General features: G+C 32.8%; 2 protein-coding genes across 2 annotated transcripts; both read right to left on the minus strand.

The window, feature by feature from the left end:
- Positions 1 to 450: 450 nt before the first annotated feature.
- On the minus strand, positions 451 to 4,267 carry LOC139871010 (mechanosensitive ion channel protein 8-like). Its single transcript, XM_071858763.1, has 5 exons — positions 2,805 to 4,267; positions 2,588 to 2,711; positions 1,655 to 1,948; positions 1,379 to 1,581; positions 451 to 983 (listed from the first exon to the last, which is right to left on the minus strand). The coding sequence occupies exons 1-5, from the start codon at positions 4,265 to 4,267 to the stop codon at positions 695 to 697; spliced, it is 2,373 nt and encodes a 790-aa protein (XP_071714864.1). The 3' UTR covers positions 451 to 694.
- Positions 4,268 to 4,725: 458 nt separating this feature from the next.
- On the minus strand, positions 4,726 to 11,919 carry LOC139871645 (serine/threonine-protein kinase STY46-like). The gene is made up of 16 exons (XM_071859364.1): positions 11,614 to 11,919; positions 11,087 to 11,201; positions 10,456 to 10,511; positions 10,180 to 10,299; positions 9,910 to 9,964; positions 9,535 to 9,645; positions 9,399 to 9,449; positions 9,076 to 9,251; positions 8,853 to 8,960; positions 8,613 to 8,686; positions 6,669 to 6,844; positions 6,301 to 6,396; positions 6,053 to 6,133; positions 5,899 to 5,952; positions 5,433 to 5,567; positions 4,726 to 4,914 (listed from the first exon to the last, which is right to left on the minus strand). The coding sequence occupies exons 1-16, from the start codon at positions 11,844 to 11,846 to the stop codon at positions 4,840 to 4,842; spliced, it is 1,716 nt and encodes a 571-aa protein (XP_071715465.1). The 5' UTR covers positions 11,847 to 11,919; the 3' UTR covers positions 4,726 to 4,839.
- Positions 11,920 to 13,400: the final 1,481 nt, after the last annotated feature.

Raw genomic sequence — 13,400 nt, forward strand, 5'->3', positions numbered from 1 at the left:
CAAAATCGAGTTCATTTAGAACCTTTGAATAAATCAAGTTATGAACCATTCGGCACTTAATCATTCAATTGTTGCGATAACTTTGACGTTCTCTCGACCGTCATGTTTACTGTTTTTGTTTTATGCTTTTTTGTGCAGCTATTACTTGGGATATTCTTTATTAGCTTGTTATAATTGTATTTACTTTCATTGTCATTTTTATTCCGCTCTTTTGGTTTGTATGATTATCAAATAAGTTATTGTCATTCAGAACCGAATTCATTCAGAACCTTTATATCATCAGATTATGAACCATTCAACACTTAATCATTCAGTTTTTTCAAACGCACCCTTAATTAACTAGAGAAAGATTGCAAGAAGAAGAAAAATTAAGGTAAATGAACAATGGATCAATTGATGTGTAAATAGGAGTAATTTACACCATATTCTTGACTGCACAAGCATTCCATCTTTAATTAATTTACATTAAACCTCATCTACCAATCAACATTTGAAAATGCTCATACTAATTCCCCGAACCAAACAATTTGTTATCGAGTCCAATTTTTGGACTAGAATAGTTTAAGAGCCAAACAAATATTTTCTCTTCGGTCGCTTCGTATAATCCTTAGTATTTACACTCTCGGCTTCATGATTCATGAACGAGTTCATGTACATTTTGCTAACAATTGTGATGTTGGTCTCAAGTTCTCGTTCAATTAGATTGTCCCCACGTCGGAGGAAGGCGAGTAGGAGTAACTTGCATAGGCATGCTTCGAATGTTGACATCAAGTGGACATGCTTGGTATTCAATATCAAGTTCTCTAAATATTCGAATCATCTCTTCCATAACCTTGCCCCTTCTCACTGACCTTTCTGTTATATCTTGATAGTTAATTTTGTGTTGCACCCAAACTGATAACTTTTGTGTGTTTAGATCGAACATATCCATTGGTACCACGATGGGATTCGAGTACCAATGATCCTTGTTGTTCTCTACATAGCTGCATAACATCAATAAAGACAAATATTTAATTCATAACCAAAGGGTCATTGGCCTAGCAGTATCGACATAGCCCTCCCAACGTTGAAGGTTCGAGTCCTGCTTAGGACAATTTGGATATATATTCTGTGGTTAATTTGTGTTATGGAATGTGTGAGTTTGTCTTTCAAAAAAAATTAAAAATTAAAAATATTTAGACCATAAACTTTGAATCATTAAAACAAACACCACTAATAATTAGAACGTTTTAGTAGACATAGCATCTATCCGAAATTCGTCCTCTTTGAGTAAATGCTTTGAGTCGTTTCCTTAAAACTTTAATGTACATTTTTTTACCCATGGACCCGTTTATTAATATAACATATAACCGGAAAACCCAAATAGACGAATACTTACTTGACTATTCTTTGTTTGATAATTGTGATTTTTTCTCCCGGTGTATTAACGGGGATTAAAAAGTCAACTGTGTCTGCCATATCGGGACTTCGATAGAAGTTGACGATGGATCTCATCAAAAGAGTGCTATTAGGATAGTAAACCTTCTGATTGTCCCCTCTTAGAAAAATCGTGTTCAGAATATTCATTTCTTCAACCATCATCTGATAAAAAGCAAATGCAGTTACAAAATGTGCACAAATGTTATATTTATATTAGGAAAATAGTTAGTTATACCTGAATTCCGTCGACCTCACAACGATCCCCAACATCAAAAGGGTGCAACACAAACAAAAAGATGATGGACTCGAATATTGTTTTACAAGTGTTACCGAATATAAAGGCTACCAAGACAAGTTGCGAGCTTATAAGAACTAAAACTTGAGTAGTCGCAATGTTTAGGATCACAAGGCAAATGATTAAAATGATAAGTGCGACTAACACATTCACCATTCGATGTAGTTTGTTCACTGCGGTTTTCGTATCATTTAGTGTCAACGCAAGTGCTTTTCGTTCTCGGAAAACATTAACCTGAAAAAAAATGTAGCATGCATATCAAGCAACTGTAAGTGACCATATTATACTGGCAAAAATAACATAAAATGTTATGTTACTATATCATTTACAAAGAATCAATTTATTATGCAATTGTTATTTAGATTCTTCTAACGACAACCGACTATCTTTACAGTGCATAAAAGTGTTGCACAAATTAATAATCATCACTTTAAAGTCAACATATAACCGTTATGTACAATACTTTTATGCACCTTAAAGACATGTCGTTAGAAATAACCTTTTTTTTTTTTTTTTTTTGATTTTTTTTTTTTTGATTTTGGTGTTGTTTGTTTTCTAGATTGTAGATCTTATTATGTCTTATGTATGTGCATTCGTAGACGTTTTTACTTTAGACTGTTTGCTTTTCTGAGACTTAAGATAAAATAATGTCTTATTCTGTCCACAAACTCGAAGATTTAAAAATATGTTTCTAAGGCTGCAGATAGAATTAAGTTATTTTGCAGACATAAAAACAAACAATTTTCGCTATTCAGCATACATACAGACTTTAGGCCACATATTCTCTATAGACATGGTCCACAAATCTTTAGCTAGACAAAAACATTTTAAAAAAACAAACACCTTAATGTATCAAAACTTGAAAAACCTTACCACCCAATTCTTTAAGGCTCTTTTTCCTACTCTTTCATCTTCAGGTGATGCTGCCAACAAAGAGAGTGTCTTTATAGCTTCATCTTCTCTCAAAAACCTCATTAAATCATCCAAATAGATGAACCTGAAAAACCCTCAACTCTCATTTGTAAGATGAATCTTTTTCAATTTTTGTAGTTGTAGAATGTCAATGTAATGTATTCAAGATTGAGCTTACTTGGATCGACGCCTAGTAACATTCAAGAAGATGTTCCTAGCAGCACGTTTTGCTTCGATTTCACTTCGAATTTCTGTCCCTGTTTCATCATAATATGTACCATGTAAATGTTCATCCAATGTTGTCAACGATCCATGACGAATGATTTTCATCAATCTTTTCATGTTCCAAGCCGACACGTTCTCATGGTTCAACCTATGCAAATGATCAATACTAATCCCTCCATCATATTTATCCGAACCCCCCAAATTTCGTTGAATCCTTCCACTCCCTATTCTCGCACTACCTTTTTCTTTAAACGAATAACCGCCAATCTCAACCAATGGAGGCCCTGAAAGCGTCTCGATAACATATTGATTAAACAAAGCATCTTGAATCCGATCAAAGAATTTATTCACATGAAACGACGATGCGAGAACTTTAACTATAAGAGTCTTGATTAACCATAACGATGTCGCAACAAGCATACACACCATGAACTTGTTTATAACTTCAAGCAAAGGTATATGTAACGCTTCAACCGTCTCATTAAATATCGAATTCCAAGCGATTAAAACCCAACATAACCAGATACAGTTCTTGACCGGGGTCTTAACGCCATACACAAAATATAAAACTCGTTTTCTCAAGAGAAAATTTCGTTCGATGAAGAAAACAGCAATCCTAACACACCAACCCGAAACCAATCTTCCACATATTAACACAAGGATTAAAAGCTCCCATTGCCATAAATAAAGTCCCCTAAACGACGTTTGTTTCCATTTAAGAAACCTAGCAGTGGAAATCAACGACGCCAGGATCAAAACAAGACTAATCCATTGAATAATCGTTAATGCATTAACTTTATCGTTCTTCAAATCATCAGGATTATCATCATCAAACAAAGATTCATCTTCATCGTCATTTTCAATCCTTGCAGAGCCTCGTGTAAATACACCTGGCGTCTGGCCACTAGGTTTAGCGTAAGAAACATCCGGTGGATCAAATAATCTTGATTGTGTCGTTTTGGTGCGTACTAAACTTGCTCTCCTCTGAAACGACGTACATTTTAAAACCTCGTCATTATCAGGAGCGTAGTAACTCAAATTGCTTGGTACTCGTCTTTGTCGTTGTTGGTTCAATAATCGTTGTTCATCTTCTTTATAATCTTCATCTGATGATGATTCGTCTTCATACTTTTCATGATCATGTATATCGCTGTTTTCAAACGACAGTTTAGAATCCGAAACTCGACTATTATTGACACATTCGCTAATTACACCTCTAACAGGAGAATCATAATTCGAATTCGAAAGATTTTGTGTGTTATCATTTTCATCCTTCCAGAACTCGTAGCTGGGGCTACGCAACATTGTGGGACCTCCATTTTCTTTTTCACGATTATCGATTTTTACAATGACTTCGCTTTGGTTCCTAGTACCGGATTGTTCCATTGGTTTCTTCATTGTTGTAGGATTGTCCATTGAATTACCTTTTTATTAAAATTTAAAAAAATAATAACAAACTCATGATAAAACTTTCCAATAATAAACAATCAAAAGATTGTTTATTATGGAATTTGTAAATTATGATTGATGATAGATTAGAATGGAGAAATCCAGAGCAATATACAATTCAAAAAATTGATATTGCTCTGGATTCAAACCCTTCTGAAAATGATCTTCTTCACATCAAAAGGTTTGATTTTGGTTTTCAGATATATAAAAAGAATGTTGTAATGAGAAAGCAAAACCATTATTTATATCTATTTTATAAACCATTAGTTTAGCCATGACACATAACCGTTGAATTGTAGGCATAATAACTGGTCCAGAATAAGGGCTGCTACTTGTAGGCATAATCCCAGATTTTAACAAATCAGAAACAATGTTAAACTTCAAGTATAATTCTATATAATCAATAATTTACTATTTCAGTCCATTTTGATATAAAATACAATAATGTACACGACACCAGCGTAAGGCAACTATGGTTGTTAGAAAAAAAAAAAGTGTGGACCGAAAATGTTATAAAATAAACGATTATTGTTTGGTTTTCATTGATGCCCTCGTCTAAGCACGGATAGGAATCCTTTATCCTTTTTTCGATCATCTACTACTTCCTCTCCAACCTAAAAATAACAAAAACCAGTGTCCATGTCACGCAACTTATGCACGTGAAAAATGCCATAACAAGATCTTTAAGACCCATTCGTTTTAATTAATTAATTTACAATATTAAAATATTAATTTTGTGATTCCATCAAACATAAGAAAATGTTAGTACCATACAACAATAGAAATGGCAAAGATGCATTGGGTGGGTAAAGGCTAAAGAGGCAGAAAATGTTTGGGTTGAATATGTAAAATGTCTGTAATCAATTGAACAAACTTTAACCAACTTACAAGTTACAATCCAACTGAGTCTTTAACTTTTACAAATTTCATTGATTTAACTAACCCATTTGACCCGTTTGAGATAAAAAGTTTAACCAAAATTGGCCTTTTTGTAAAAGAGTGGTTGATGTTGTGGATCTATTGAAGGTATTTGGATGGTTAACTTAGAAAGCCTTTTAAATCTTAAAAGGTTACGAACAAAAAAACGGTATCTTATATTTATGTGTTTTAAAATGATAGATAGTGTGCATACCTCCTTAGCTATCTGCTTTAGAGTTTCAATAATTTCTGAAAAGTCTGGTCTCAAACTCGGGTCTTGTTGCCAGCATTTATCAAGCAATTCAGCAAGTTTCGGTGGAGTATTTTTTGGGATAGTAGGCCTTAAACCCTGAAAACAAGAAATGGGTCATGTGTCAAATTTTAGTTGTAACCTAACTAATAATAAAATTCATTTATTTGGCATAAAATTATAAAAACAAGAATTAATGTATTTATTTTTAGTATGTTCCAAAAAAATGAAATATTCAATTTGACTATTTGCCCATTATGGCCAATACGAATCAACTAACGCAATATTGTCTAGATAAAAGGATTTGATATTATATTTCATATTTTTTTTTTTTTTTTTTTTGAACTCTATAAGATTATACGTAGACCGATATGTTACAATTTTAATGGGGGAAAATATATAATACTATGAGTAATGATTGATCCCTCACCTTTTGTACCACGCCAACAGCTGCCTGTAGGGGCGTTAAGTATTCGTATGGTACCTTTACAAACAAGCATACAAGAACAGTATATAAGTTCAAATTAATATAAAGCAAAAAATATATATGCCTCATTACCAGAAAATACTTAAACATAATGTACCTTTCCTGTTAGTAACTCCCATAATACAATCCCAAAACTGAAAACATCAGCCTTGTGATCATAGGGCTTGTGTTCAATAACCTTCAATACAAAAAGACATGTGAGACTTTGACTTTATCACAGAATTGACCTTAAAGGCGCAACTTTTATATATGCCAATGTAGAAATGTTCAAGAACCATACAGCTATTTATAACTCATGAATCATATATCATAAATTTAGCATCTTTTCGAGAAATTTTAACATACCTCGGGAGCCATCCAACGATATGTCCCTGTTTCTGCTGTCATAACACCAGTTTGAGCCTTCACTCTTGCAACGCCAAAGTCAGCTACCTTCACAACCTGAAACCATAATTACACATATATATTTAGCTAAAATTTTTTATTTAAATAGCATATGCTTAAATGTTTATTATTATCTTTTATCATTTGGGCTACGTGTCATTTGTTTAGGTTCGAGTTTGTTCGGTGATCTCTAGTGTGGTGTAACTTCTAGCTTTTTGCTAGGATTCATTTATGATGATATTATCTTTGCCTTTATATTACATTAGAAAAATGAAGATGTGATAGCCAAGATATAAAAGTCAGAACTATAGAAAGACTAACAATCTTACTTCATGTTCGTCCATTAAAAGATTAGCTGCCTTGAGGTCCCTGTGTATAATGTTATTCTGGTGCAGGTAATTCATACCCTTTGAAATATCAATTGAGACCTTGAGTAACGTTGGAAGCTTAAAACTACCCTTCTGTTTGTGCAAATAGTCATATACACTCCCCCCGCTCATGAACTCTGGTAATCACAAAAGTATATCTAATTAGACCGATTAGAACTAATGGACGTGAAATATGCACAATTAAAAAAAAAAAAAAAATGCTGCCACTGCCACTTGAGAATTAAAGTTTGACTCGACACATGGTTCTATGAACGTATTCGACTATTTTTTTTATAACGCCTATTATGAGAAAATAAAGTATTGTTTTGGACCACGATCAATTTGTAATAATGGCAATGAAGTGATAGAAATATCATATCTCTACCTTGATAACCTTCCAAAAGAGGTAATGTTTAAGTTTTCACGGAACATAACAAAATGGAGTTCCATTTTGCAGTTTTCCTGTGACTAAGTACCTGTTCATTACATATCTATAGAAGTGGCCATTTTGACACTTACATACAAAATGTTTGTTCTTTTGGGTCAAGTTTAATTTTGGATGGGTCAAAGGAGCAAAATGTACATATGAAATTTATTATTTCACTAATATTACAGTTTGTAATTAAAATATTAAAATATGTAACTAATAAGAGAAATGATTATTATATGACTGAAAATCAACCTAAGCTATAATTTATTACACTTAATAAAGTATGATGAATGGATGAGATGATGAGAGAGATAAATAAAACGGTTGATTTTTTTTGTAAATGATTAATGATAATTAATACTCTTTGAGCAACAAGTGTCGGAGTCAACCAACCCATGTTGTTGCATATACGGTGGATGGTTCTAGATGGTTCACAGATTCGCTGTAAGAGGCAGTGGTGATGATTTTCTTAATGCTTCCGGGCAGTATTACTAGGGTACGAGTCACAGATTCTCCAAAAGAGACAGTGATAGTGATCCTCGTTATGCTAAGATCGAGAGACTGAATCGTAGGATTCAAGAGTTGGATTACATGAAATATGTCTTACGTAATATAGAGACGAGGCTTGAAAATCCTGAATTTTCAAGTTAGGCTCAATCGGATGACTTTTTTTGATTCGGTTGATCAAATTTTTAATCTGGAATACATTCCCGAACCTATGGTGGATGAAAATACCAAACCCATTTATGATACGGATGGTGAGGAAGAAGAGTTACAAGCGGACGGTGTTAACCTCACTTCCGCGCTTCTGGACACCCGATAAAAACCAGAGGACGAGGCTACCTTTTTGTGGAAGTAAGTCCTGAAGCAACTGCTTGAGTTGGAAGAGCTTTCGACAGCTACAAAAAGAGCATGGAAGCTTATTCTAAACAGTATCAGACAAGAATTGTCTGTATCAAAAACCTGAGCCTGTTAAATGGAGCATATCAAGTGAAGCCTTCAATAAATATGTGATGTTCAACCTTTGTTACAAGCCTTCTGATGTTAATTTCACAAGTCCTTACCGAATCAAGATGATCTAATCAAGATTGCGATTGTTCGTGCTAAACCTAGCTCGTTAATCTCAGTCAATGATGTTGTAGACTCGAGGACGAGTCTTTTTGAAGAAGGTGAGGATGATGCATATATGGTGGATGGTTCTAGAAGGTTCAAGAAAGGAATAGGTTAGTTTGACACGAATTCTTGGAGTGCATGAGGAAGGAAGATTGTTTTGAATAAGGATTTTTAATCCATTTATTTGTTTCCTTATCTAGTTATGTTTAGTCCTCTATATAAAGAACCCTAACTTATTGTTTCTTTGAGTTTTTGATATTTGATTAATAAAGTTTAGCAAAGCCGATTGGTTTGCCTATCATTGTGTTTACGTTTAATTTTCACTCGTAAGTTTGTTCGGTCGTTTGAGATCATGGTATTACCTGTAACAATACACAAACTTGGAGGCTTGGTACATGCTCCTATGAACTGCACAACATTCTTATGCCTGACTTTCCTGTACATAACCAGGACACGGAATAAAAAGATATAAAGATCACATTTACGGAGCAATAATAAAATTTAAAAAGAAAATTTGTGGAACTGAGTTAACTGGAGATAATATATGTAAACTAGTATCATACCATGTCTATGAGAAAATGTACAAGTGATTATTGACTAACCTCAAGATATAAACTTCCTGCGCAAATTCTTTTTGCAAATCTGTGTTTACACGCTCAGTTTTAAGAATCTTGATAGCCACTTCTTGACTACGATACGTACCTTTATATCTAGATCAACAATCACACAGTAAAAGTTCAGATTTATATAACCTTAATGCAAAATCCTTGAATAGGACAAGTTAACAGACTAATACTCCAGTGACCAGTAGTTATAAATACTTACAGATCACCATATGACCCAGATGCAACTTTCCGGTCGAGTATCAGAAACCGAGAATCAATTTCCCATACATCCGTACCATCATTAGGTATTGTTAGGTGATTAGGTTGGCACGATGTGCTTGTTTGCTCCAGCTCACTTATTGCAGACAATGACCTTTGAACTGAGCAAGACTGGTTCTGCAATGTAGTTAACATTTTGAGGGTGGTGTCATAACAGAATAGTAGCACTAAGAAGTTTGTACTTGAATAAGTTATCTCAAAACTGAATGTCATATCAATGAAGTTAAAAAGAATAGTCATCAGACACAATAGTAACTACTATACCTCGAGTTTTAAAAGTTCTCTTTCCAGTGCACTTCGCAGCTGCTCGGTCTCCTGAAAATTCTCCGTTAAAAAAGAACAAATTGACAAAACATCATTGCTCCATATATACAGGTGAAAAGGTACAATTTGATACTACCTCATATGGCCAGCCATCAACAAGGAAGACATCTAATGAGTATCGATCGACTGTGGAAAAAGCATGTGCTTCCTGGATGTTCAGTCCTACTTCAGCCAGTAAGGCTGTCAACTGGAAAATTAGATCATGTTTTAATCTATGAGCTGCCAAAAACTACTCAAAAGAAAGGTAATAAAGATGTAAATGACTTAACAGATTCTATCGTATGAAATGGAAAATTTAATATGTCAAACAACAAGAAAACTTTCAGAAGTTACTTTGCATATGGCATGTAGTACCTCATTTTTAAAAGAGAGCCATAAGAACAAGAAGATGTAAATCGAAGAGGCAGGTTATAAAATTCATAATTGATCTTTTAAAACAACGAATAAGCACCTGACTCAGAAGCTTTGGTTTGTCATCTGTTGAAAATGTGATTTCGTGCATGGGCCTGGTAAGAGTTTAAGACATAAAAGAGTGTTACATGCTATACTATTAAAAGAAAATAATATGCCATGATAATGTATTAAGTTTGAATGGCGTGATTAAAATACAATAAAAAGCAGCACGAAAATGCATGCATATGCTATTGCATCCATTATGATGGTCTAATGTATCTCATGTCAAAGAAAAAAGCAAGTACCATATTTTTATCCAAATATATACCTGGCAGTAGTTGGATAACTATTTACAGCACTATCACCATTTCGAACACGGGGCTCATTTGCTTCAAGTGCAAGGGCTTCGAGATTAGGTGATGAGCCGAAGGCAGGTGGCAGATGAATGCTGTCATAAACTAATAGTTAGTTAACAAAACTAAAGGTACAATAAATAATATCTAAATAAACAAGAAAGCAGTTGAATTGCATCTTCAATAAACTTTGTAGATTTAAAGAAATAAATTATTGGTGAATAACTTTGATTCTACAACTCAAATGTTACCTCTGGGTTGTGAAATTATCTATATCATCAGAGCTACCATCAGTTGTTGAAGAAACCTGCATATAATAATTCAGATATACTAAATCATCAAAATACGGAAAGCACAAATAGAACATTCACATATACGAGTAATAACGAAGAGACCAAGCTCTTATAAAACTATACAATTTACTACTTTAGAGGTACTAAATTAGTAAATTAACATGTAATAGTTATCAACTTATAAAAGTATAAAGTGGTAGCTTAAATTGGGACCAAGCTTGCATAAAGTAAGGAGAAGCATTTTTTCCCCAGTGTAGTGATCTACTAATATTTAGAGTCAAAATAATGATAATGTAGTCATAGTCACTAAAATTTATTATAATATTTCTGTAAATCAAATAGATTATTATGCTTTCTTTATCAACGAATCCATAATAATATCTGATTTCCAGAACAGGCCGATAAGAAAAAGGTTAGGTGGACCAAACGTCCCTATTAATGAACAATGAAAAGGCTAAATTTGACTAGTAAACCATAAATAAGTACTGTAATTAATAGAACCTATAAATAATATCAAAGAATGTTCATATCGGATTGTTACAAATACATATAATTTAGCTGGAATTGAAGGTGTATTTGAGCTAATTACCTGCACTAGTCGAACCTCAAATGCAGGCCTATTAGCAGGATCATGCGCTAGATGCAGTAATCGTTTATGCATTAGCACATCTTCAGCCCTTTCCACATTTACATCTAGTGCATACCTTCAATACAACAATTACAATATTTCACCTACATTAGTTAACTGCATTAAAAATATTCGTATTAATGTATGTCTATATACTGTATAAACTGCAATATCATATTACAGTATATCTTCTACTTAGTTTGTATGTATTGTTCTTAATCAGGATAGAATTCAATTGTAAAAAAATCAAAATAATAATACGAGTGATAATTACGTTCAACCTAAGAGATTGATTTTAACGAAATAGCAAATAAAATCAAAATCATTTCAAATAATAAATTAAATATTCAACAGTTATCAGTTTACACGCCTGAATTACAGACATACAAAAACAAAATCACACATCTAATCCAATAAGTACTCAAATCATATTTGTATCTAAGGGCTTTTTTTTTTTTTTTTTTTTTTTTATCAAATATGTAAAATACCTGGTAGGAAGACGATTGAAATGAGCCAAAAGTTGATAATCAAATCCAGGTTGATTAGCCTCTTGAATGTTAGAAGCTTTAAGTCGGTGAAGAACCTCATTATAAACCTCTAACTTTTTCATCTGCTGCCTGTAACCGTTGTTACTGTTAATCGTTTTCAACGGTGACGACGATTCAACGCTACTTCTGTTGCTAGTATTACAACTTTCGTTACTAATTTCCATCATCACCATCACCGGATTCAAAATTATACTCCTAATCTCCTATATTTTTAAAATATACTCCTATATTTCTATAATAAAATATCTATATCTATTCTATCTATATACTTATATATACCAACCAGATTTCCTAATTAACTAAGATTTAACAAAATCAATCGTGATTACCGCAATTTTAATGCAACTTTTTCCCGCTGCGAATCATGCTTTTTTTCTCTCTGTCTATTTTTCTCCCTCACACGCACATAACAAGGTTTATATAATAAATAATAAATGCAGCTAGTTAACATGGGACAAAGATATTATTACCGTATAGGAGTAGTACACAATATAAAATAAATAATCGTGAATACAATATTAGACTTTTTTTTATCATACACGTTTAGAATAAGAAAATAATTTATGCGTAAATGATGATAGAAAATATTTAGTAACATAATAACTAATGCATGCATTAGTTTTATGCAATTATAATTATAATTTATTATTAAAAAGACGTTACAATTTCTAACATGAATTATAAACTTCAGTCATCAACTTCGATTACTAGTATAAATTTTCAACTTTCAGCTAAGATATTTAGTTGCCCTAATAAGGTCTAATAAAAATTAAATTAAATAAACAAATGATTAAAAAATAATTGGGAATATAAATAATCATAAATTCGTGATGCGGAGGTCCGTATGTATATCTCGTTAATTGCCTACTTGGCCAACATGTTCGATTAATTAATCGTTTCTTCCTTCTTGTTTGGATTTTTAATGGATGATAATATATATATTTAGAACTTACTTAGGGAAACTAAATATTTATGTGTTTTTTAAAATTTTGACATCTCTAATCTCGAAATGAAATAACTAGCGGATATTAGAGTGATTCTACCATGTATTTCGGGTAAGGTTCTCAACGGTAATGTAGCCGATGTCAACTCCTTCAATTTCAATTCTAGAAAAGGTAAGGGAGTACACATTGACAAGGTTGGCGGAATAATTTTTCGTCCGAACGAGAGAAATAAAATCACCCGTCCAAAGCTGGTTAGTTGGATTTTGAATGTGTTTGATGCGCATGGTGCTGTTATTGTGTTTGTTATTGTGTTATGATCTTTTGGTTAGTTTTGATCTTGAGTTATTGTATTTTGTTACGTGAGTTTCTGTTTTGTGGTAGTTGACATAATTGAGTTAGTTTTGAGTTTGTGTTATGATCTTTTGGTTTGTGTTTTGTGGTATCTGACATAATTGAGCTCGTTTTGAGTTAACGTTTAGTTAGATGTATATGTCTATTTAAGAGTATAATGTTATAGTTGTACCTCTTATTTTAGTTTCTCCTTTTTATCTTAGATGTGTACATATGCATATATTTTCGAGTATAATATTTTTATCTATTTATTCAATGGCGACTCTAAGCTTTGTGGTGTGGGGTCCTATGACCCCACTACTTCGGAGATTTTTTATACAATGTATTCTTCAAATTGTACAGGACACCACTAAATTTAACTTCAGGACCCCATATATTTTGAAAGTTTATGGTTTTTTGGAGGTAAACAACCACTAAATTATCTTTCAAATA

This window comes from Rutidosis leptorrhynchoides, chromosome 10 (assembly GCF_046630445.1).
Source record: "Rutidosis leptorrhynchoides isolate AG116_Rl617_1_P2 chromosome 10, CSIRO_AGI_Rlap_v1, whole genome shotgun sequence".
NCBI classification, from domain to species: Eukaryota; Viridiplantae; Streptophyta; class Magnoliopsida; order Asterales; family Asteraceae; genus Rutidosis; species Rutidosis leptorrhynchoides.

What these genes read in the sequence shown, in the direction of transcription:
- LOC139871645 (XM_071859364.1), bottom strand. Translation starts at nt 11,846, where the DNA reads ATGGTGATGATGGAAATTAGTAACGAAAGTTGTAATACTAGCAACAGA. An exon ending in AACCAAAGCTTCTGAGTCAG is followed by an intron (nt 9,646 to 9,909) that starts GTGCTTATTCGT and finishes CTAATTTTCCAG; the next exon opens with TTGACAGCCTTACTGGCTGA. An exon ending in GAGAACTTTTAAAACTCGAG is followed by an intron (nt 9,252 to 9,398) that starts GTATAGTAGTTA and finishes ACTACATTGCAG; the next exon opens with AACCAGTCTTGCTCAGTTCA.
- LOC139871010 (XM_071858763.1), bottom strand. Translation starts at nt 4,267, where the DNA reads ATGGACAATCCTACAACAATGAAGAAACCAATGGAACAATCCGGTACT. An exon ending in GTGAGGTCGACGGAATTCAG is followed by an intron (nt 1,582 to 1,654) that starts GTATAACTAACT and finishes GCTTTTTATCAG; the next exon opens with ATGATGGTTGAAGAAATGAA. An exon ending in ATCAAACAAAGAATAGTCAA is followed by an intron (nt 984 to 1,378) that starts GTAAGTATTCGT and finishes GATGTTATGCAG; the next exon opens with CTATGTAGAGAACAACAAGG.